The following is a 23,186-nucleotide window of genomic DNA, read 5'->3' on the forward strand; positions in this document are numbered from 1 at the left end:
CAGTCCATTCCAGTGGCTACAGAAGAGCTCTTTCAATCTCCTCTTTCTTGGGGGCCGCCCAGCAGATTCAGGACATGGAGCATGCAGTCCTTGGTCTTGGGGTTGTGAGTTCAAGCCCAATGTTAGACTGTAGAGATTGCTTAAAAATAAAATCTTTAAAAAAATATGTTTCCTGGCTTTTCCTTACTTTTATTTTCCCTCTATAGTTTCTCAAAATCTGTCTGCAAATCAGCCATCCTTGGAACCATGTGTGTGTCAGAGGCCTGGTGTCTAAGAACTGGCAGCTCCCATTGGAGCCCCAGCCCATGTGCCTGTGTCCTGGTCTGGACACAGCTTTGGGTCAGGTTTCTGGTTCTGAGTGGAGGGGACAGGGTGCAGCAGGCTGGGATGTGAACCTCCCGTGAACTCCTGCACAGACCAGGTTTTCTTCCATGAGCCTGAGTAGGAAAGGACTCCCACAGCCAAGGTCCAGGTGGCAGAGGAAACGGGTTGGGGTTTGTGAGGTGCATGTCACATTGTGGCTCCATTTAGATTTTCTTGTTTCAGGCCCAAAACAAGCTGGCCCCAAATGAGTCACAGACTGTGAGGATTGACCAGGCCGCCCTTGTCCCCACTGTGGAGGACAGGAGGCCTTGGAGTGATGAAGAGTCCAGACAGAAGAATGCCACTCCAGCCCCCCAAAACTGTTGTGGGGCGGGGGGGGGGGTCCTCTGTCCTCCCAGGGACCCAAGGGCTGTTCTCCATCAGGCTCTCAGTGCTTTCAGTGAAGCAAGCGTCTGGGGCCTTCAGAAAGCTGTGCTGCTGGGGCCGCCCCACCAGCAGAGGATGTCCCTAGAGGGAAGACTGGAAGTGGTGGGAGCTAAACTTAGCTCCCTGGATGAGCTGCTGCAGAAGGAAGGGAAGGGGGATGTGGGGGCGGGGTGCAGAGGCTTAAAGGGACAGCCACAGGCTTTTAGAGGTGATTCTGGTGGGACTCACAGGGTGTGAAATGTACCTGGGTAGACCTGCACAGGTTCTGGGGAGGCATCCTGGGAGCTCAGTGGATCCTGTGTCCTAAGGGGTGGGGGCTGCATCCTGGGGGGGGGCCTGAGTCCTGGGGTTTGGGATGAAGCACACCCCATGACCAGAGATGAGGAGAACCTCAGTGTTGTCTGGACGGCTAGAAGGGCACTTCAGGCTCTGGTGTCTGCTTGCCCCCTATCTGGGACTTGGATTGGCCTGTGACCAGTGATGAGCCGACTCCATGTTCCAGGACTGGTACAATGTTTGTGAGTCCGTGCCTCAGTTTCTTTCAAAGGCAGGGCTGCCTAGAAGCAAGCCTGGGTAATGGGTTTGGTAAAAGTGATCTCTCCTCCACTTGGAAATCCTGAGTAAATCCTAATGACTACCTCTTTAGTCCTCTGTCAACATTTTACTTCGTCCCCAAGACACAGGACAGAGGGGATGGCTGGTCAGGAGCATGCACCCTGCCTCACCCAGCACTAGTTTCCTTGCTTGCCCAAGCACCTGTTTCACATATGGCCACCAGAGGCCTTTCTGCTCAACTTCAAGGTCCTCAGTCTGCGATGCCAGATATCTGCCTTTTTTGTGTAGTACTTTTTAAATTATGTTGTTCTCCTGTGTTCATGGTCCTGTGACAAAGCCACTGGTGGCCGCAGCCCAAGCAACCTGGTGGCAGGAGAGGGGGCGGATAGAAAGCAAGCAGCCTCCACCAGGGATCTAGGGAAAGTGCTGGCCAGGGGTCTCCAGTAAGACCAGTGCTTGCCTGAGAGAAGGCTAGAGGGGAGTTGCCAGCTGGGGCGGGGTGGCTGGGGGGTGATTTTGTGATGCCCTCACTGGATTTCTGTCCCTCCTCCTCCTCCTCCTCCTCCTTCCTCCTTCCTCCTTCCTCCTTCCTCCTTCCTCCTTCCTCCTCCTTCTTCTTCTTTTTTTTTTTTTTAAGATTTTACGTATCTATTCATGAAAGACACAGAGAGAGAGGCAGAGACATAGGCAGAGGGAGAAGCAGGTTCTTTGCAAGGAGGCTGATGTGGGACTCGATCCTGGATCCCGGGATCACGCCCGGAGCTGAAGGTAGACGCTCAACCGCTGAGCCACCCAAGCATCCCTCTCTTCTTTTTTAAAATTGTAAAACATGTATTTCTCATATCCTGCATGAGTATAGAAGAGGATCTGAAAACATATATACAATTTAAATATAACAATTCCCATATCTGTACCTGCTGCTCAGAAGAAGAAACTTGTGGTAATTTACCACCCACCACCGTGCATGCTCTGACTGTTCAGTATGCCACTGCCCCATCATAACTGCTCTTCTGATCTGGGTTCATCATTCCTCTTATTTGTATTTTTACCACCAAAGTATCTCTAAGCAGTACAAGGAACCCTTATAACATGCTTGGTTCTAACCACTTTGTGCCTCAGTTTTATCGTCTGTAAAATGGAACAGAAATTCGTACCGCAAGCATAGTTTTGAGGGTTGAGTTAATAAGTGTAAAGCACTTAGATCAGCACCAGCACTTACAAAGTAAACATCATATGTGTATTTAGCTACTATAACTATTGTGTTTAGCTTTCCCAGTTTTTAAGCATCATGTGAATCAAGAATACTGCCAGTATTTCACTGTGACTTGTTTTTCTCATTCACCATAATATTTTGAGATTCATCGTGTTGATGCATATGCTAATAGTTCCCTCTTGCTCATTCTCATGGGCTCCTCTAGAGGATGCTGCCAGTTAGTTATCTACTGGACTTGGGGTACCCTTTGGGTTTTTCCAGCTTTGGCTTTGATGATCCTGCCACTGGGAGCGTTCTGAGTGCAGTGGTTCTGAGTGTGGTCTGGGGGTCCTGAGACTCTATCAGGGGCCCCTCAAGATCAACACGACTTTCAGAATAATACTGAGATATCATGTGTCTTTTTCACTGTCATTCATTTGAGAGTAGATGGTGGATTTTTCCAGAAGCCACATGACATCATGTGATGATGTCATCACTCTGATGGCTAACAGGATTCATGTTTATCTGTTCCTGTATTTTTAAACTCTGTCAGGTTCTAATTTCTAATACAGTAAATAGTGATAGTTTGGGAGAAGGGTTTCCTTTGTTTAACTTGAATAAGTCCGTAAAAGTACGGGGGCTTTCCATAAAGAACCTGAAGAAACAAGACTCTGACTAATCCCTTTTGTTCTGAGTTAACTAATGACTAATGCAAAGTAAGAGATCTTTCAGACACTCACTAGATCTGAGAGCTTCTGTTTTATGTAAATCAGGCAGCTCCATGAGGAGGAGGAGTCATTCCTTGTTGCCATTCCAGTGTGGGGGCAAGTTTCTCTAGAAAAGGCCTAGACTTCAAACACAAGTCAGGAATCCACCCGGTTATCTGAGAAAATAATGTCTAAGCTAGCACTAGGAGAGTCTGCTTTGAAAAAAAACTGTGTCGGGATCCCTGGGTGGCTCAGCGGTTGAGCGCCTGTGTTTGGCCCAGGATCAAGTCCCATGTCCGGCTCCCTGCATGGAGCCTGCTTCTCCCTCTGCCTGTGTCTCTGCCTCTCTCTCTCTCTCTCTCTCTCTCTCATGAATAAATAAAATCTTTAAAAAAAAAAAAAAAAGCGGTGTCTTCACTCACTGACAAGCATTCAGTACCTAAGTGCCAAGACACTGTTGAAGCTGAGGGCTGGCAGGTGAAGCTAACCCTTCCTTTCTGGGTCATGTGTCTCTCCTGGTCGTGTTGCAGTGTAGCCAGGTGAAGCCACCACACAGTGAGCTGTCCCCCGGTGTGTGCAGGTCAGGAGTCCTGGTGCCTGGGGTTCACTGGGTCCACTCTCAGGGTCTCTCCAGGCTGAGATCAAGGGGTCCGTTTGGCTGTGGCCTCACCTTAATGGCCTTTGCAGATAGCTCCCCTGTCATCGGCAGAGCTCATCTCCTTGCAGTTGTGTGGCAGAGATTTCATCTTCCTACTGGCTGTCAACCAGCCACCACTCTGAGTCCCAGGGGCTACCCTGGGTTCCCTGTCACGGGGCCCCTCCTATCACAGCTTGATGCTTCTTGGGAAAGGTTCATCTGATTAGATCAGGCCCACCTCAGATCTCCTCCCTGGATCTACTCAAAGTAGCCAAGGAGCTACTCAAAGAGTCAAGGAGCTCTGGCCTGGCTCGAGGGAAGGAGACTACACGGACACAGTCCTTGAGGCTCATCTTAAAAGTCTGCCAGCATAGACATCTTTTCCTAACCCAGGAACACAAAGATCGTCATGTGTTTTTTTCAAGTCTGCAGTTTTAGTTTTGGTTTTTACGTTTAGGTCTGTGACACATTTTGAGCTAATTCTCCTCAATGATATGGATAAAGGTCTGTGTTCCTTTTTCCCCCCCATACAGATCACCAGTTTTCCAGCACCATATTTTTGAAAAATGTCCCTTTCCCCCACTTGAGTTCCTGGGACGTCCTATTACCAGTCTCTCATTTTGCTCAGTTGTCTGTAAGCCTTTTCTTTCACCAGTCCCACTCTTACTCCCATTTCATAGGATGTCTCGAAATCAGACATTGTAAAGACGTTTTTCTTTGGTAAAATTAAGTTATTGTAGATCACTTTTTAAAAATGTGTTTTTAAAATGAGCTTGTCATTTTCTGCCCAAAAAAAAAAAAAAAAAAAGCCTGCTGGGATTTTGCCTGGCATTATACCAAATCTTAGATCAATTTGGGGAGAATTGGCATCTCAACAATATTCAGGCTTCTGGAATCCAGGAACACAGCACATCTCTCCAGTTACTTAGGTCTTAAATTTTTTGTGCCTGTGTTCTACACTTTCTAAAGAAGAGGTTTTTACCCTTTTTTAAAAAATCTGTTTTTAGCTACCACAATAAGGCAGGAAATGTAAGAAAGGAGACCTGGAAGCCTGAAGCACACAAATCCAAAAAGTTCCTATTGGCAAGTGACAGAAAGTGCCAAGGAATTCCCCCCCCAAAATGTCAACTAGCTAAGTCAGTTCAGCAAGGTTACAGGAGACAAGCTCCACATATTTAAAAAATGAACTTTATTTCTGTGTACCAGCAATGAGCACATGGAAACAGAAGTTTAAAATAACCAATACCATCAACAAATGCTCAAAAAGGGGAAAATACTTTTATGTAAATTTAGCTAAACACATACATGACTTGTAGGAATAAAAGAGACAGGACATTCCTTAAAGAAGTCAGAAGATCTGAACGGATGGAGAGGACCAATCACACTCCTGGATTAGGGGATTAGAGGAACAGTGTCCATTCTCCCCACATTTATATACAGATTTCTGTTCCTACTAAAACCTCACCCAGACCTTCTATAAATATAAATATTATTATTCCAAAATTTATACGGAGAGGCTTGAGCATAACCAAAACCATTCTGAAAGTGAAGAATAGAGTATGAGGGGCTCCTGGGTGGCTCAGTGGGTGAAATGTCTTGTCTGCCTTCAGCTCAGGTCATGATCCTGGGGTCCTGGGATCGAGCCCCATGTTGGGCTCCTGTTTATCCCTCTCCTCCCCACTCCTACTCTCTCACTATCTCTGTCTTAAATAATTTTTTTTAATTTTTTTTTTAAAAAAAGGACTAACGACAAACAATCAGTGTCTCATGTCGAGACCTTGTGTGCAGCTGCAGCAGTCACCACAGTGGTTTTGGCGGAGAGAGGGGCACATGGGTCAGGGGAACCAACCAAAGGTAGCACCACACAAGTATGCCCAACCAATTTTGGCAGAGTTGCAAAAGCAGTCCAATAAAGGAGGGCTAGCCTCTCAAGTGTGGTGCTGGAGCAGTTGGATATCCATAGACCAAAAGAGAAAGGAAAAGAACCATGACTAAATCTCATGACCTTAGGCACAACATAAACTGGAGCAGAGAAGTTTTCAGAACATCGTAGCAACTCTGGGACCTAAGGCTGGATGAAGTATTCTTAGATATGACCCCAAATACAAAACCCATAAAAGAAAAAAAATCATTTTTGAAAAAAAAAAAAGTCAATTTTGATTTCCTCAAAATTAAAACTTTTGCTCTGCAAAAAGACCCCATTACAAGGCTACAGACAGAAGTATTTGCTAACCCCAGATCTAACCAAGGACTCCTCTCTATAATACGTAAAGAATTCCTGAGACTCAAAAGTAATAAACAGTCCAGCTAGAAAATAAGCAAAAGATATGAAGAGATCTCACCCAAGAGGGATGTGCATGTGGCATGTAAGTACGTGGAATGATGCTCAACATCACTAGCCATTGGGGCAGTGCAAATTAGGGGAAATGCAAAACCATGCTGAGATACATATTAGAAGTTAGAAAAGCAAAACTGGGAGCCATACCAAAGGTGGGAAGGATGCAGAGAAATCCGGTCTCTCCCACATTGCTAGCAGGAATGTAAAATGGCACAACCGTCCTGGATTATATAGCCTCTGAGTTTCTTCAAAACCCTAAATATGTACTGAACCATGTGATCAGCCAGCCCACTCCCGTGCACTTACCCAGAGAAATGGAAACTGTGTCCACCCAGAACCCATACACAAATGTTGATGGGAGCTTTATCTGTACTAGCCAAAATACGGCCACAGCCAGGATGTCTCCAGATGGGTGAATGTTGCCAAAGAAGCCACGGTGCATCTCTTTCATTGGAGACTACTCAGCAATAAAAAGGAACAAACTATTGATAACACACAACTGGTTGGACCTCAAGACATTCTGCTGACTGAAAAAAACAACTTTAAAAGGTCACTTGGTGTATGATTCCATTCAGGGTACATTCTGAAATGAAACTATGTGATGGAAAACGCGTCTGTGACTATAGAGTGGCAGGGAGGTTAGCAGCTGCCAGGAATTAGCGATGTCAGGAAAGAGGGTAGGTGACTATAGGGATGTCTGGGGGCAGATCTTTGTGTTCACAAATCACTTCTCCCCCTGTTGTGGAGGGGACACTAATGACACAAATTTAGGGATGTGATAAAGTGCATAGAACTGAACACACACACTGTACCAATGTCAGTTCCCTGGTTTTGATACTGTACTATAACATGTAATCATTGAGGGAGATGGGGTGACAGGTACACAGATCTCTACTATTTTTGCAATTTTCTGTGTATCCAAAATTATGTCAAAATACAAAATATGTAGCAAAACAAATTATTCCTAAATATATCATGTTTCTTAGTGTTAAGTAGAATTGCTTCCTTCAGATTTTATATTCCAGTTGTTTATTGCAAATATTTAAAAATACACTTGATTTTGGTATATTGACCTTGTATCTTGTAAATTTGCTAGACTCACTTATTGGTTCTATTGTTACTTTTTTTATAGATTCCTTAGGATTTTATATGCAACCAGTTATGCAATCTGCACAGTTTTATTTCTTGCTTTCTGATCTTACGCCTTCATTTGTTTACTAGATTTTTTGCTTTTCTTGTACTGGCTAGGCCTCCTAACATGAACTATAAATCAGAGGTTTCTACAACTCCCTCCTCGGGTTTGATTAATTTGTTCGAGTGGTTCACAGAACTCAAGAAGACAGTTTACTTACTAGATTACTGGTTTATTACAAAGGCTATTAAAGAATACAAATGGGGGTGCCTGGGTGGATCAGTTGGTTAAGCTTCTGCCTTCAGCTCAGATTGTGGTCTCAGGGTCCTGGGATTGAGCCCCACATTGGGTTTCCTGCTCACCAGGGAGCCTGCTTCTTCTCCCTCTGTTTTTGTGCATTCACTCACACGCACGCGCTCTCTCTTTCTCTCTCTCTCTGTCAAATAAATAAATAAGATATTAAAAAAAAAAAAAAAGATCCAAAGGAATAGCCAAAGAGGTACATAGGGTGGGACACCTGGGTGGTGGTTCAGCAGTTGAGCATCCTGCCTTTGGCTCAGGGTGTGATCCTGGGATCCAGGATCAAATCTCACATCGGGCTCCTTGCAGGGAGCCTGTTTCTCCCTCTGCCTATATCTCTGCCTCTCTCTGTGTGTCTCTCATGAATAGATAAATAAAATCTTTTAAAAATAAATTTAAAAAATCAAAAAAATAATAAGAGATGCATAGGGTAGTGCCATTCCTGAAGGGTGCCAAGCACAGGGGCTTTTGTCCCTTGGAATTGGGGTACACTGCCCTCCCAAAAAGGGATACATTTTTGTTGAACAATCTAGAAGCTCTCTAAACCCTGTAGTTTGGGGATTTTTATAGGAGGCTTCATTACATAGGAATGATTGATTAATCATTGGCTATTTGGCAATTGATTCAACCTCCAGCCCCTGCCATTTCCCTGGTGGTCAGGGGTGAAGCTGAAAGTTCCAACCTTCTAATCATGGTTTGTTCCTCTGGGGACCAGCCCCTAACTGTAGGAGCTTTCCAAAAATCACCTCATTAATACAAACTCAGGTGAGGTTGAAAGAAGCTTGTTATGAATTACAAAAGATACTTTTATCTCTTTATCACTTAGGAAAATCCCATGGCTTTTAGGAGCCCTGCCTGCCAGGAGATGAAGACCAAATATACATTTCTTATCATAAATCACAATACCACAATTTGCTGATGTTTTGTGAAGAATACTGTGTCTATACAAGACTTTGGTCTGTAGTTTTGCTTTTTTGGTAATGCTTGTCAGTTCTGGTATCAAGGGTTGTGCCTGGTGGGGGGCACCTGGGTGGCTCAGTGGTTGAGTGTCTGCCTTTGGCTCAGGGTGTGATCCCGGGGTCCTGGGATCAAGTCCCTCATCGGGCTCCCTGTGAGAAGCCTGCTTCTGCCTCTGCCTATGTCTCTGCCTCTCTCTGTGTGTCTCATGAATAAATAAAGTCTTAAAAAAAAAAAAGTTTTTGCTGGCCTCATAAAAAGCATGAGTAAGTGTTCTTCCTCTTTGGTTTTCTTTAAAAGTTTATATAAGATTAGTGTTACTTCTTTTTTTGAGTGTTTGATAGAATTCACCAATGAAACCATTGGGCTTAGTTTTTTCTTTTGGGAAACATTTTTTATAACAAATTCAGCTTTGTTTTTTAACAAATTCAGGGTTTTTTTAAAGTAAATATAGTTCTATTCAGATTTTCACTGTTAGTAAATAAAAATTTTTAAGGCATTTTGTCTATTTCATCTAAGAAGTCCAGTTTGTTAGCATGAAGTTGTTCATAATGTTCTCCTAGTATCTCTGTAATGTCTTTAGGGTCTATAGTGTAACTCCTGTTTCATTGCTGATGCTCGTGATTCCCCTTGTTCTTACTGGTTTACGGGGCTAAGACATTATACATTTCGTTGGCCTTTTTGAAGAACTAACGTTTGGCCTCATTAATTTTTTTCATTATGTGTCCATTTCCTATTTCAGTGATATGTGGTCTTTATTATTTCCTTCCTTCTACTCACCTTGGGTTTTCTTTGCTCTTTCTTTTTAAGCTCTTTGAGAAAGAAACTTAAGTCAATGATTTTGGATTATTTTTCTTTTCTAATATAAACATTTATTTTTAAATTTTAATTGCAGTATAGTTAACATACAGTGTTATTTTAGTTTCAGATGTACAATGTTGTGATTCAGCACTTCCATACATCACTAATATAAACATTTAGAAGTATAGATTTCTCCCTAATTAACACATCTGAAAAAAATTTTTTTAAGATTTTATTTATTTATTTGAGAGAGAGAGCGGACAGGGGCTGGGGGAGAGGCTGAGGTAGAAGGAGAGAGAATCAAGCAGACTCCCCACTGAGCACAGAGCTGGATTCGGGGCTCAATCCCAGGATTCTGAGATCATGACCTGAATCCAAGTAGACACTTAACTGACTGAGCCACCCAGGAGCCTCCCAAATATTTTCTAACGTACTTTGTGATTTTTTTTTCTTGGTTTCTAGTATTATTTCCATGTGACACATGGAGTTTCCCTCTCCTTGCTTACATTTCCCATCTGTTCTTGCATGTTGTGCACTTTCTGCACTAGAACCCTTAGCATATGAATCATATTATTTTAAATTACCAATCTGTTAATTCCAAAACCTCTGCCATATCTGAGTCTGGCTCTGATGCTTGCTTCATCTCTTCAGGCTATGATTTTTGCCTTTTAGTGGGCATTGTCATTTTCTGGTGAAAGTCCGGCATAATGCATCCATTGCTGGCTCCAGCCACGTCTTCTGTCCCCAGTAAACTGTAAGTCTTTGTATTCACCTGCTTCTCCCAGGTGGGGGCAGTGGTTGGCCCTGTAACAACAAATCAAAGATGGATCTAAGAAGGGTTGTTGGTTTTCAACTTCTTCAGCTTTTGTCTTGTGAGGACTGGAGTGACAACTTTTAAGTTCTTTACGTGTGGGACCAAGAAGGGGGGATCCTGTGGTGGATACCTTTAGGAACTGGCTGAGCCCTCTCCCTCCCCACCCCACCCATGCTCCCCTCCCCCTATGATGTAGGTGCTTGATTATCTGGAGGAGAAAAATGTCTAAAATCATGTTCTGGAATTTCTTTCTAGCTCATTTTTCTGTGGTAGTCTCTGTGATACAATTGAAGAATCTTAATCTGTGATTATTAAGGGCTGAAATTGGAATTTGTACCACTAAACTTGCAGAAGTGTCTCAGGAATGAGCCTAATGGCTATTCCTATACCCACAAGTTCATGATGTACAGACAGCAGCACCTTAAAACCCAGATAAGATGCCAGTGAGATGCTACTTCACACCCACTAGTGTGGCTACAGTTAAACACATAGGGGTTTACAAGTGCCAGTGGGGACGGGAAACCTTCTCATCTCTGCTGATGTAGATGCACATGGGTGTAGTTACCGTGGAGCACAGTGTGGTGGTTTCTCAGAAAATTAAATATAGAATTGCCATATGACCCAGAAATTCCACTACTAGGTGTATTATATGCCCAAAAGGATTGAAAACAGGTGTTCAAATGAAAACTTTTGCATGAATATTCCTAACAGTAGCCCAATGCTGGAGGCAGTCCAGATGCCCATCCACTGACAAATGAATAAACACTGTATGGTGCGTCCATGCATTGGGATATTACTCAGCTATAGAAAGAAATAGAGCCCTCACATCTGCCACGACATGGGTGAACCTTGACAGCATGATGCCAAGTGGACTAAGCCAGACCATTTATATGAAACATGCAAGATACAGGCAAACCCAGGGAAACGGAAAGCTGGTGGGCGCATAATTGCCTTTGGGGGTGACAGCAGGGTGAACAGTTTTCAAACAAGGTAAAGCTGGTGATTGCACATCCATGTAATACACTACATGCCACTGTGTTATACACTTTAAGATTTTATTTTTTTAGATTTTATTGATTTAAGTAATCTCTACACCCATTGGGGGCTTGAACCACAACCCCAAGATCAAGAGTCTCATACTCTGCTGACTGAGCTAGCCAGACACCCCTATATATACTTTAAAATGGTTAATTTTTTTGTTATGTGAATTTTACCTCCGTTGAAGAAAAAGAAAAATCCTAGATGAGAGGGGACTTGGCACTCTAGAGTGCCCACTCTGGACCTTCCCCTGAGGTCTTTTTTCTTTTTTTTTATAAGATTTTATTTATTTATTCATGAGAGACACAGAGAGAGAGGCAGAGACACAGGCAGAGGGAGAAGCAGACTCCATGCAGGGAGCCCAATGCGGGACTCGATCCCAGGTCTCCAGGATCATGACCCGGGCTGAAGGTGGCGCTGAACCACTGAGCCACCAGGGCTGCCCTCCCTGAGGTCTTAGTCATAGATGGGAAGAGGCAGCTGTCCCTGGGAACTGGGGTGAGGGACTCAGAGCTGGGATATGGGGATTTCACAAGTATGGGCACACCTATATAGCAAGGCGGTCCTTGTGAGCATGCCTTGGGCCAGCTTCCTCCACACTTGCATATTCTGGGGCAGAAGTCCCAAGGCTCTACCCACCCTTGACACACTGGTAGGTTCATTGGTTGTAGTTTGGTTTCCATTTTGAGGGGTTGATATTTTAAATAAATTTTGTTTTTAATTATGCAAGATACCTACATGGTTCCAAAGTCAAAATCCATTCAGAGACATCTAGCTTCTGCCCTTGTGCCTCCTGCCCTGTTCTCCCTTCCCCTATCCTGCATCATTTCTATCTGTTGCTGATTTATCTTTCTGTCTCCTTTCTTAAATATAAGCAAATAGTAACTGTCTTCATTTCCCCACCATTCCAATTACACACAAGGAGCCTTCCTATTTTGCACCTGCCTTTTCTCACATGGCCGTGTGTCAGCCATCCACTCTCCACAGCTGCATGTGACTCCCAGCGTGAAGATAATGGGCTTGGTCCATCCAGCCTTCCTTCTGTCTGTGGACAGCTGGGTTCATCTGGGGCTTTTTTTTTTTTTTTAAGATTTTTATTTACTTATCCATGAAAGACACAGGGAGAGAAAGGCAGACGCAGGCAGAGGGAGAAGTGGGCTCCCTGCAGAAGTTCAATGTGGGACTTGATCCCGGGACCCCAGGATCATACTCTGGGCCAAAGGCAGATGCTAAACCACTGAGCCACCCAGGTGTCCCCATCTGGGGCTTTTGATATGGTAGAGGTGCTACACTGAACCTTGTCCCTAATATTTTAGGGTTATAAATTAGCAACAGATGATTTATAGGCACCAGATTAAAATTTGAGGATCTCTGTTTCTATGATGTGTATTAATATGGTGCTTTATCTTTTTCCAGAACACTCTCAGAGCTTTGATATCATTTATTCTCCCAAGACCCCAGTGAAATGTCCTAGGTATTGGCAAAGCCTGAATTCACAATGAGGGTTTCTCCTCTTGGGGATTAGATCTTTTTTTTAAGTATTTGTAGTTCTCTATTCAAACATGTTGTTTGGTTAGCATCTCTATTAAGCCGAAGTTAAGTCCTAAATTTGATAGTAAATAATGAAAATGAAAATTTGACCTTTGGAATACTTTGTTGTCGTTTTTTATATACAACAGTTTTAAAATTTGTATTTGTAATTTGTTACGTTTAAATGAGTAAACTTCCAAGTCCTCTAGCTCACCATTGACCAGCCCTGTGTCTCTATCCCAGCACAACTGACGGCATTTTAAAATATAAAAATCAGGGGGATCCCTAGGTGGCGCAGCGGTTTAGTGCCTGCCTTTGGCCCAGGGCGCGATCCTGGAGACCTGGGATCGAATCCCATGTCGGGCTCCCGGTGCATGGAGCCTGCTTCTCCCTCTGCCTGTGTCTCTGCCTCTCTCTCTCTCTCTCTCTCTCTGTGTGTGTGTGTATGTGTGTGTCTCTCATGAATAAATAAATTTAAAATCTTTAAAAAATATTTTTAAAAACAGGGCAGCCCCGGTGGCACAGCGGTTTGGCGCCGCCTGCAGCCTGGGGTGTGATCCTGGAGACCCGGGATCGAGTCCCACATCTGGCTTCCTGCAGAGAGCCTGCTTCTCCCTCTGCCTGTGTCTCTGCCCCACTCTCTGTGTCTATGAATAAAAAAATAAAATCTTAAAAAAAAAAAAACATTTTTTTTTAAATAAAATATAAAAATCAGTGTCCCTAGGACCAGGAACTATAAGAATGCTCCTGTGCACACAGATAGGATTTCAAACTGAAAAGCACGGCCCCAGGTGGAGATCCTTGGAGCCACCGTCCCTTGATGGCTTCGGACCCCACCTGCATGCCAGCTTTGTCAGTGTTTCTTACCCAGCAGGCGCTTCTCATGCACTCACCTCACTAATACCCGTCCACCTGAGCCACTGGCAGGACATACCAGCAACTGAACAAGGATGCAGGAGAATGGGGGCACACCACTGGCAGGGAGGCAGGTGTGACCAGTCCACCTGCAGCATTGATCTTGACTGCTTGGTCTTGTGCACTGTTGAAAGAACCCAGTCTGTTCTGTGGCGGTCTTGAATTAGCTGAATGAGGAGCACATGGTCAGCCCATGTCCACCGACGGGGCTGGTTCATGATGCAGGGACGGGGTGGGGTATGTCTGGTGATTTGGTGATGGAAATTTCAAAGCAGCAGCAAGCCCACTACATGTGATTCATCCGAGGCAGGGGTGGGTAATGGTTGCTCCCAGGGAAGATGTCGTGAGGAATAGAGTTCACTTGCCATGAGCCTCATTCTCTGTGGGTGTGATGTCTTCCAGCCACATTTGCCACTCTGTGACACAGCTGCAAGTGCTCCAAAAAGACCCGCTGCTGCTTGAAACTGCCCACCCCCCCTTCTCCATCACCAACACCCCCCCATACACGTCCAGCTGCTGGTAATAAAAATGCATATCTTGCTAGGAGTTGGGTCAGAGAGGCAGTGTGATGTCAAGCATGTGCCTGGTAGCCTCTGAGCACAACTTTGCAGATCTGTGCCTTGTCTACTCCGTGAATCCATTGGTGTTATTAAAGTGATTTAGGGACACCTGGGTGGCTCAGTGGTTGAGCATCTGCCTCTGGCCCAGGGCCTGATCCTAGAGACCCAGGATCGAGTCCCCCATCGGGCTCCCTGCGTGGAGCCTGCTTCTCCCTCTGCCTATGTCTCTGCCTCTCTCTCTGTGTGTCTCATGAATAGATCAATAAAATCTTAAAAAAAAAATAAAAATAAAAGTGACTTAGATTTTCAGATCAAGGAGTGTTATAAAATGCCCATTTCTCGTGTACTCTTTCTCATCAGACCACATGACTGCAGTGGCATCAAGAGGACCCTGGGACTGTTCTGTCACACATGAGACTCTTTTTGTAAAGGTGCCGTCTTGATCCATTTAGGCTGCTGACAGACATAGCTAGCCTGCGGTTGTGAGAAATGTTCTGGAAGTTGGAAAGCCAGAGGTCAGGGTGACCACAGATTCAGTCCGGCTCCTGGTTCACGAACAGTGTCTTCTCACTGTGTCCTCATGAGACAAGCGGCAGGAGCCAGTGCTCCGGGTCTCTTTTACAAGGGCACTGACCCCATTCACGGGGCCCCTCTGCCCAATGCCATGGCACTGGGGGCTGGGTTTCAGCACGTGATGGGGAGGTGGAAGCACAGTCTGTCTGTAGCAGGTGCCAAGTGGTTAATTCCACGGTGGCACATCAGCTCCTGCCCCTTGCCATCTCTCCGAAGATATGACTCCATCCCCGTAGTGTTGGAAATCTATCAGAATGGATGTTTTAATGAGTGGGTGCTCTGGGAACCTTGAAGCCCATGCAAATGATTGTTCCCTAGGCTGTGTGGAATCCGATGGTGCACAATTCAGTCCCTGGCAGTTAAACCAGTGTCCAGACCGTGGTTCCCACTCAGCCCGGTGGGGCCACAGAGCATGGAGCTCAGCGACTCCTTGCTTGTTTGAACACGCTGATTCTCTTCCCTCCTCCCCTTTCTCCCCATGATGGAGAGCTCTGTGGATGGACAGCTCCAGAGCAGCCCTCACATGGACCTGAGAGTTAGCGCCCAGAAGAAGAGGCAGGCCTGGCATGAAACTGGGTACCATACCCTCCTCGTCCACCGCCCCCTGCTCAGAGAGCACGCAGGCCACCGGTCGTGTGGAGTGGCAGAGAGTCTTAGATAAACCTTGTAGCCTTGAAGGAGTGAAAGGATGGTGGTGTTCAGAGAGCAGCTGGGGTGACCCTGACTTCAGGCTCACCGGGGGTATTTCCATTCAGACTTGCTTTTTCATACCTTACACTTAGTTCGTGCTTATTATATTCTCTAGGGGCACTTTCCCTTTCACACCTGTGCCATTGGGGTGAGCACTCATGTCTCAGTGTCTCCCCAGGACAGTTGTCATGCCTTGGGGACAGAACATTGGCTGGGGCATCTGCCTTGCTGTGACTTGATGCCCAGCCAAACCGAGACCCCTGGTAGGGGAGCATTTTCCAGTTTCTTTTTACCTGGTACCGCCACCGTGTGCCTCAGAGTGGCCCAGGGTGGCCCAGGCTGCCACCTGGCCACCACCAACTGGCCTCCGGTGCATGGACACGGTGGCAGGCAGGCAGATCCTGCTGGAGTCTTCATAGGCTCTCCTTCACCTGCAGAGCCCCCCAGTGGGAGGCAGTGGGGGGGTGGCGAGAGACAGGGTTATGGGGGAGGAGCAGTCCCAAATCAGGTGGGTCAGGTGGGTTCACTGTCTGCAGAGACGGCTGTCCCCACACCCAGGCTGGTGTCAGAGGGGGTGGAGTGGCAGAGACTGGGGTGCCACCTCTCCCACCCGGATGTCCCCAGGGCAGAAGGCAGGCTGCGCACCCAGCTCACCCTGATGTTCCAGAGGAAAACTCACCCTCCTCTGTGCTAGAATGTGTGGAATGCCTCTGTCGCCCTTAAAAATGCTCTCTTCTAAGTCCTCCAGAAGCTATCATCGTAACACGGAAGGCTGATTCCGCTGAAGGAAGTTGACTCCTTAGTTTCTTCCTTTGGGCCTGGAGTAGGAGACCCCTTGGGGGAGGGCTCACATTGGGCACCTGCCCCGGATGTGGGCTTGTCCAAGGGGACTGTCCCCAGGGCTGTGTAACGAGCGCATGCGGTCCAGCACGTCCTGGTAAATTGCATTCCGCTTCTGGAGGGAAGACCGCCACACCCGTGTGCTTACCCTCTATTCAGCCCACTCCCATGAGCGTTTCAACGCCCTCCAGACGCTTCTCAAAGGGCTGGAGAACCGCCTTGAATCAACATTCAGTGCAGAGAATGTCCGGGGGGTGAAGAATTGGCTTTCCTGCCTCAAGAATCCCGACTGAATCCGGATCCTCAGGTGGCTCAGCAGTTGAGCGAGCGTCTGCCTTTGGCCCAGGGTGTGATCCCGAGTCCCACATCAGGCTCCCTGCATGGAGCCTGCTTCTCCCTCTGCCTGTGTCTCTGCCTCTCTCTGTGTGTCTCTCATGAATAAATAAATAAAATCTTTAAAAAAAAAAAAAAAGAATCCCGACTGAAGCTTCTCCTGATTCTAGGCTACCTACCAATCAGGTCTTAGGAATGTGGGCAGTAACGGTGGAATGTTAGGCCCACATCCAGAAACTGGAAGGTGTTTGTCACATGCCTATTCTTGAAGATTCGCCCTCCTTAGAGACCACGTCTGCAGAGCCCAGGGCCACGTCTGTCCAAGCAGGACTGCTCAGAGGCTCCCAATGTAACATTCCAGCTCTGGAGCCAGCCAGCCCAGTCAGCGGGGCCAGCTCCCTGCCCGTCACCTGAGTCATGCAGGGGTGCTTTGAAAACAGTCTGAGTTTGAATCTTGGGGCCACAGCTAGAGAAACTGCATTTAAAAATTCTCTCAAAAAAAAAAAAAATTCTCTCAACTGTGTTTTTAAGTTTTAACAATTCCTGATGCTCGTGGTCCCTTTGCCTTCCCGTTTATACAGATGTGAAATACCACTCATACGATTCTATTATGATCTGCTGGTGGCCAGATCAGGGTTCTCCACTAAGACTGAGTCGTGCATATTTTTCCTCTGTGACAGGGTGAATCGGTGAAGTACTTTCTGGATAACTTGGACCGGATCGGCCAGCTGGTGAGTACAGACGCCACCCCGAGAACCGTGAGCCAGGGTTAAGGAGCGCATGCATGGAGGTCAGAGCAGCCCCTGTGACGTGAACGTGCACACCGTCCCTGTCCACTCCAGACTGTGTCAGGGTGCAGCATGGGCATGTCCTCCTCCTCACATTCCCGCCCTGACTACCACAGAGGACACAGGGACTCTTTAGTGAACAGAGGATTTCCTGGAACTTCTTATTCCAGGAAACCCAGACAAGCACAAGAACAAACTCAGGTGAGGGATTTCACCAATGATGGGGCTCCAGAGTCCTGACCATGATGCTGTCGTAGCTCCTAAGATATTGGCAACATTGGGACACCTGGGTGGCTCAGCGGTTGAGCATCTGCCTTTGACTCAGGGCGTGATCCCAGGTCTCCACATCGAGTCCCACATCGGGGACTTCTCCCTCTGCCTGTGTCTCTGCCTCTCTCTCTCTCTCTTTCATGAATAAATAAATAAAAATCTTAAAAAAAAAAAATCGGCAACATTCCCTGATATCAACCCACATCCAGCTCAGTTGGGGGTCTGCCTGGGGGTCTCACTCATGTTTTCCTGAGTGTGTGGTTGGAATTCATCCTTCACCACTGGGCCACACTATTCAAATGTGGGATAGTCCGTAGGTCTCTCTCTCGTCTGTCTTGCCTTCTTTTCCATTTATTTGTTGAAGTAGCTGGGTCATTCCTCTTGCATGGGGGCCTCTCACACAGATTGCTATTGCTTCTCTGTCCCCTGCACCCCTCTGAAGGGGCCTTGTCGTCCCTATTTGGTTCCTGGCGGGGCCACTGCCTGAGTGCTTGTGCCCAGCAGTCGTGGAGGTTTTAACCGGGCAGCACCACGGTTGCTGAAGACTCCCAAGGATGGCATATTAAGTATACTGCAGACTTAATCTAACCAGCATCACAAAACCTCGATTAAATTAGTTCACAGTAGGGTTCAGGAGCGCATACGCCCTGGAAGTCAGAAAAGTGAAAGGGGGCTGTGGGCAGAAACAGAACCAGTGGTCAGCCTCCTGTGGATACGAACATGAGTGAGGTTTCTGGCTGGGGCTGATGGTGGGGATTCCAACAACCGGCCTCTGCCCGGCAAGCCTCTGCTCATTTGAAACAAGCTGCTTCGTACCTTCACTTCCCATCCCGCAGCCAGCATCTGATTTTACAAATGAAATTTGCTTTTGGTGTTTGGTTTAACTTCTCACGCAAGTCCATCAGACTCTTGATCCTTATTTTCCCATGTTCTTCTTCACCTGCTAAATTCTTCCCTTTTTCCATATTTTACAGAATTACTTTCCCAGTAAGCAGGACATCCTGCTGGCACGGAAAGCCACCAAGGGCATTGTGGAACATGACTTCGTTATTAAAAAAATCCCCTTTAAGATGGTGGACGTGGGTGGCCAGAGGTCTCAGCGCCAGAAGTGGTTCCAGTGCTTCGACGGAATCACATCGATCCTGTTCATGGTGTCCTCCAGTGAGTACGACCAGGTGCTCATGGAGGACAGGCGCACCAACCGGCTGGTGGAGTCCATGAACATCTTTGAGACGATCGTCAACAACAAGCTGTTCTTCAACGTGTCCATCATCCTGTTCCTCAACAAGATGGACCTCCTGGTGGAGAAGGTCAAGACCGTCAGCATCAAGAAGCACTTCCCAGACTTCAAAGGTGACCCCCACAGGCTGGAGGACGTCCAGCGCTACTTGGTCCAGTGTTTCGACCGCAAGAGACGGAATCGCAGCAAGCCACTGTTCCACCATTTCACCACCGCCATCGACACGGAGAACATCCGCTTCGTGTTTCATGCTGTGAAGGACACCATCCTGCAGGAGAATCTGAAGGACATCATGCTGCAGTGAGAGAGGGCGCCCCTCACTGTTGCCCATAGCAGCCTCAGTGGCTGCTGCTTAGACCTCTTGGGCCTGGAGTGGGCTTCTCGGATCCGTGCCCCCAGCGCCCAGCTCAGGGGTACCGCCGCGCCGGCCACACCGCCACGCCCCAGGCCCGGGGACATGGACACCTGGATGTGAGCTACTGAACCCGGGGCGTAGTCAAACTACTGAGAATCCAAGGGGTCACTTTGGTATTAATTCGTAATACCTAGTAGCACAGCCTTCTCTCTCTTTACAGAACTGTATTCCTTCTCTGACACAGTTTAATCGAGGATCCTGTGCGTGTGGCAGGTGTGTGCACACACACACGCACTCTGTAATGACAACACAAACCAGCGGGCCTTGCAGATGGCTTTTTCCTCTAACTTGCGAGTCTTCCGTTGAGACAGATGAACCTGAGAGCTTAGCCTAACGGTGGTTTGCGGGAGGTCAGGTGTCTCCGCGCCACCTCCAAAGCAAGCACGTTGCCTTGTAAAACCCTAGTGCCAATTTCTTGAGAGACCCTGGTCCAGGCACACTGGCTGAGGCCAGGGGCCCCTAGCTTTAGAGGGTGGGAACGGGAGTGGGTTTGCCTTAATGCCCTACAGCCAGCACACTGGCAGTGGGTGCACTCGGTGCCTGTTACACGCACCTGCCCTCCCTCCCCACCAGCCTTCGGGTGGCTGCTGTGTCCTGTACATCCTCTTCCGACACCTACACTTGGCTGCATCCGCACTCCCTTCTTTTGGAAGGTAGCAGAGTGCTTCCTCTTCCTCTCGGGGCTTCTGAAAACTGGCAGGATTCCTAGTAGAGCCTTGGTGAATGCCACAACTGACTTTTCAGAAAGCCCAGACTCTCAGAGCTTCTGTACACTGCCACCACCCCGATGCCTTTGGACAGCCGGTCCCTGCTCTCGGCTCTGCTCCAAGTCTTGATTCTTCCCAGGGTCTCTTGCTTCCATTAATGCACACGCATCACAGGCAAACACTACCCGACACATCTGTTGTCCGGGAGAAGCTGCCCAAGCCTGTGGGTGTGGACGTGGGCAGACGAGTCTCCCTTCCGTGCACTTGCCCACTTACCTTCATGCGGGGTCTCCCCGGCTGTCAGATACACTGCATCCTAAGCTGGCCCCGCTGTGCATTCGTCTCCTAGGAAGGTCTATCCCGTGTGGTGGAATTTCCCCCAGCATTTAAAAGAGAACCAAAAAAAAAGCTTCCTCCAGCCGGCCTCAGAGCGTGACTGTGGCCGAGTAACGCGTGTCCCAAGGCCACCCTGTCCCGATCTTGTGTCCCTTCCACGTCTTCCTCCTGGCTCCTTTCCGGCGAGCAAGATAAACATTCATCTTGTGGCAGATGCTGACCCACAAGGGAAGGGAGCACAGCCTGCCCCTGAGTCATCTTGTTATCAGTGTTCCTAATGAGGAGACAACATGAAATTCTCTTTTGCTCTTGGTGCTCAAGGCTTTGTGTCCATGTTTGTTGGGGTTTTGGTTTTCTTGGCTGGGAAAAAAACGTTGCTGTTTTTGTACTGCTTCCTGGGGCTCCTCATAAACCAGAGGATGTGACCCAGGGTCAGTGCCAATGACCATGGCTTAAAGAAAAAGGAGCACCCCTGGTGGGCTCCCTGGGGGCAGTCTGGGGTCCTTTCTCGCGGCTGCAGGGGCCCACAGCCTGCTGCATGGGGTGGTGGCCCTTCTTGCGAGTCATGGCCGGGGCCTCAAGCTGCTGCTTACCAGCGGGAGCGCTACCACCCAAGCCCAGGCCGCTGGCCATGCTGCTCGGGGCATCTTGGGCCAGGCTTAGCTGGCTGCTCAGCTGGCTGCGTCCACACTGCTCCAGCCTCTCTAACCCACGGAGTGGGAGCACACAAGGGGAAGGGCTGGGGCTGCACACTGAGCTGCCCAGAGAGCGGGGCAGGCACCACCTGGGTCCACAACTGGCTTCCCGGACCGGGCAGAGGGGAAGGTCTGTAAAGGCCCCAGCTCAGAGCCCTTCTGGGCTTCTTTGGGATGGGGAAAGAAAACTATTTGCAAGGCTCAACTAAAACCATTCACAGCTTTCCCACACATAGACTGTAGTTGTTTTTGTCTCCAAAACTTTTGGCTTTTTGTATTTTTTAATTTTAATTTCACTGTTATCCTTGATTATTTGTCTTTTTTATTGAGTTGTTGGAGAAGCAGGAGCTAGTCGTGCCTCATCTATTATTGCAAAATGTAACAATAAACTTCCTCAAAATAAGATCTTTCTTCATGGTTATACTGTTTATGTAGAAGGATGCGTGAACCCTTTTCCCCAAAATACTTTCCCATTTGTAGAGATGTGGTCTCAAAAGACTTTGTGTTTAGTGTCGTGATGTGCCGAGATTCCAGTATTCATATTCTTGTAACTTTTTTTACTTCTTGGATAAAAGAAAAATAAGTCCAGTTATTTTAACTCCAAGATCCAAAAGTACTCTCAACGCTAGATGATCAGTGAGGACTCTCTCACTGGGGCTTTCTGGGGATGTCCCAGGCAGACACGGACTCGGTAGGGCTTCTGGGATGAAGGCACCCACCGGGACGCGCAGCCTGCACGGACGGCTCACGGCTCACATTTTACTCCCTGCTCGCCCTGGCTGGAGGGTCCGCTGTGGTGACGACCACCCCGCTCTCCTGGTGCTCCCTAGCATCTGCCCTCTGCTCTCAAACCCAACCCCAAAATTCAAAGCCCAACAACGCCAATCCCCACTGTCCCTGAAGGTTCACTGTCTCTCTCTCTGATAACCAGCTTTTATTTCTCAAAGTGCGCTGAACAGAGCCCAACACACCGAACTGTCACAAGTACTGCTTTCTGTGAAAGCATAGGAAACACAGCTTAGAAGCCAATAAAAGTGTCTTGTACACAGAGACGTGTGTGTGCGGGTGCGCACGTGTGTGTGTGTGCGTGCGTGTGTGCTGCCCTCACGTAGTGCGAGTTAGCGAGGCCCCGAGCGCTGCTCTGAGGTTCGGGAGCCCGAGGAGAGGGAGCTGGTGATTGACACTTGACGCAGATGAGCCCCACTACTGGAGGTGGCCAGAGGGAGGGGCAGGTGGGGACTCTGCTGCCCTGGCCCCTGAGGCTCTTCTCCCAGCCACAGGATGGAGAAACCTGCCACTCCGTAGCATGAAGGCCTCCTAGCCAGGGGCATGGTTCATCATTTCAGGGGTCTTTTCCAGAAAGAGGCGTGCAGGTGATGTCCAGCGGCCGTGGCCTGGTGGGGTGCTGCGATGGGTGTTTACGTGAGAGGAGGCACAAACTCCTAGAGAAACGCCAGCGAGGAGCGTGCTGCATGCTCTCCGTTATCTCCAGGCTGTGGGCTGAGCTCCTTGGGTTCCGATTTCAACACTCATAAACGTGGGACAAGACAGTGATTCTCCGCTCTGACGCCATGGTCAGATCCCCCAAGGAACTTCGCAGAGGCCGCGGGCTAAGCTACCCAGGCAGGGCCTATGCAGTAGGAGCACGATCTACGCGGATTCCCAAGCCCCCAGTAATCTTGTGCAGCCAGGCAGAGAGCCTCTGAAGCAGATCAAAGATCCTGGAGGATTTTTCCCAAGCTGGATCCTCCGCTTCGCTGGGTGAGAATTCTGCTTCATGATCTCACTCGGGCACCAACTCTGGCCCTCGCTGTGGCCAGCAGCCTGCCTCAAGGAAATGCACTGGTGAGCTCTGGCCGAGCCTTTCCCAGCATGGGGCGATCTCTAGTCTCTTGGTCCCATCTTCTCCATAAGGCATGTCGGATGGGCCTTGGTAGCCTCGTTCTGAAACGGTCCCTAGAAATGGAGGGAGCAGGTATGTGTGGTTCTTTGTGTCACTGATGAGGCACCAGGGCCGCCAGCCCTGGTTGGGAGGTGGTGTGGGGACACTGGGCTTGAGTGCCATTCACAAGG

General features: G+C 47.9%; 1 protein-coding gene and 1 long non-coding RNA gene across 4 annotated transcripts in view; one reads left to right on the forward strand and one right to left on the reverse strand.

The window, feature by feature from the left end:
• GNA12 (G protein subunit alpha 12) overlaps positions 1-21,518 on the forward strand; it is a 107,480-nt gene extending 85,962 nt beyond the window's left edge. For all 3 annotated transcript variants that reach the window (XM_038539604.1, XM_038539605.1, XM_038539606.1), the window contains exons 3-4: positions 17,343-17,393; positions 18,695-21,518. In XM_038539604.1, the coding sequence (XP_038395532.1) occupies positions 17,343-17,393; positions 18,695-19,264 (621 nt within the window). In that variant the 3' untranslated portion in view covers positions 19,265-21,518. The remainder of the gene's footprint in view (positions 1-17,342; positions 17,394-18,694) is intronic.
• LOC111096235 lies at positions 7,578-20,525 on the reverse strand. The gene is made up of 3 exons (XR_005360669.1): positions 20,359-20,525; positions 9,954-10,173; positions 7,578-7,747 (listed from the first exon to the last, which is right to left on the reverse strand). It is a non-coding gene; the product is annotated as an uncharacterized LOC111096235 (long non-coding RNA).
• Positions 21,519-23,186: the final 1,668 nt, after the last annotated feature.

Source organism: Canis lupus, chromosome 6 (genome assembly GCF_011100685.1).
Source record: "Canis lupus familiaris isolate Mischka breed German Shepherd chromosome 6, alternate assembly UU_Cfam_GSD_1.0, whole genome shotgun sequence".
NCBI lineage: Eukaryota > Metazoa > Chordata > Mammalia > Carnivora > Canidae > Canis > Canis lupus.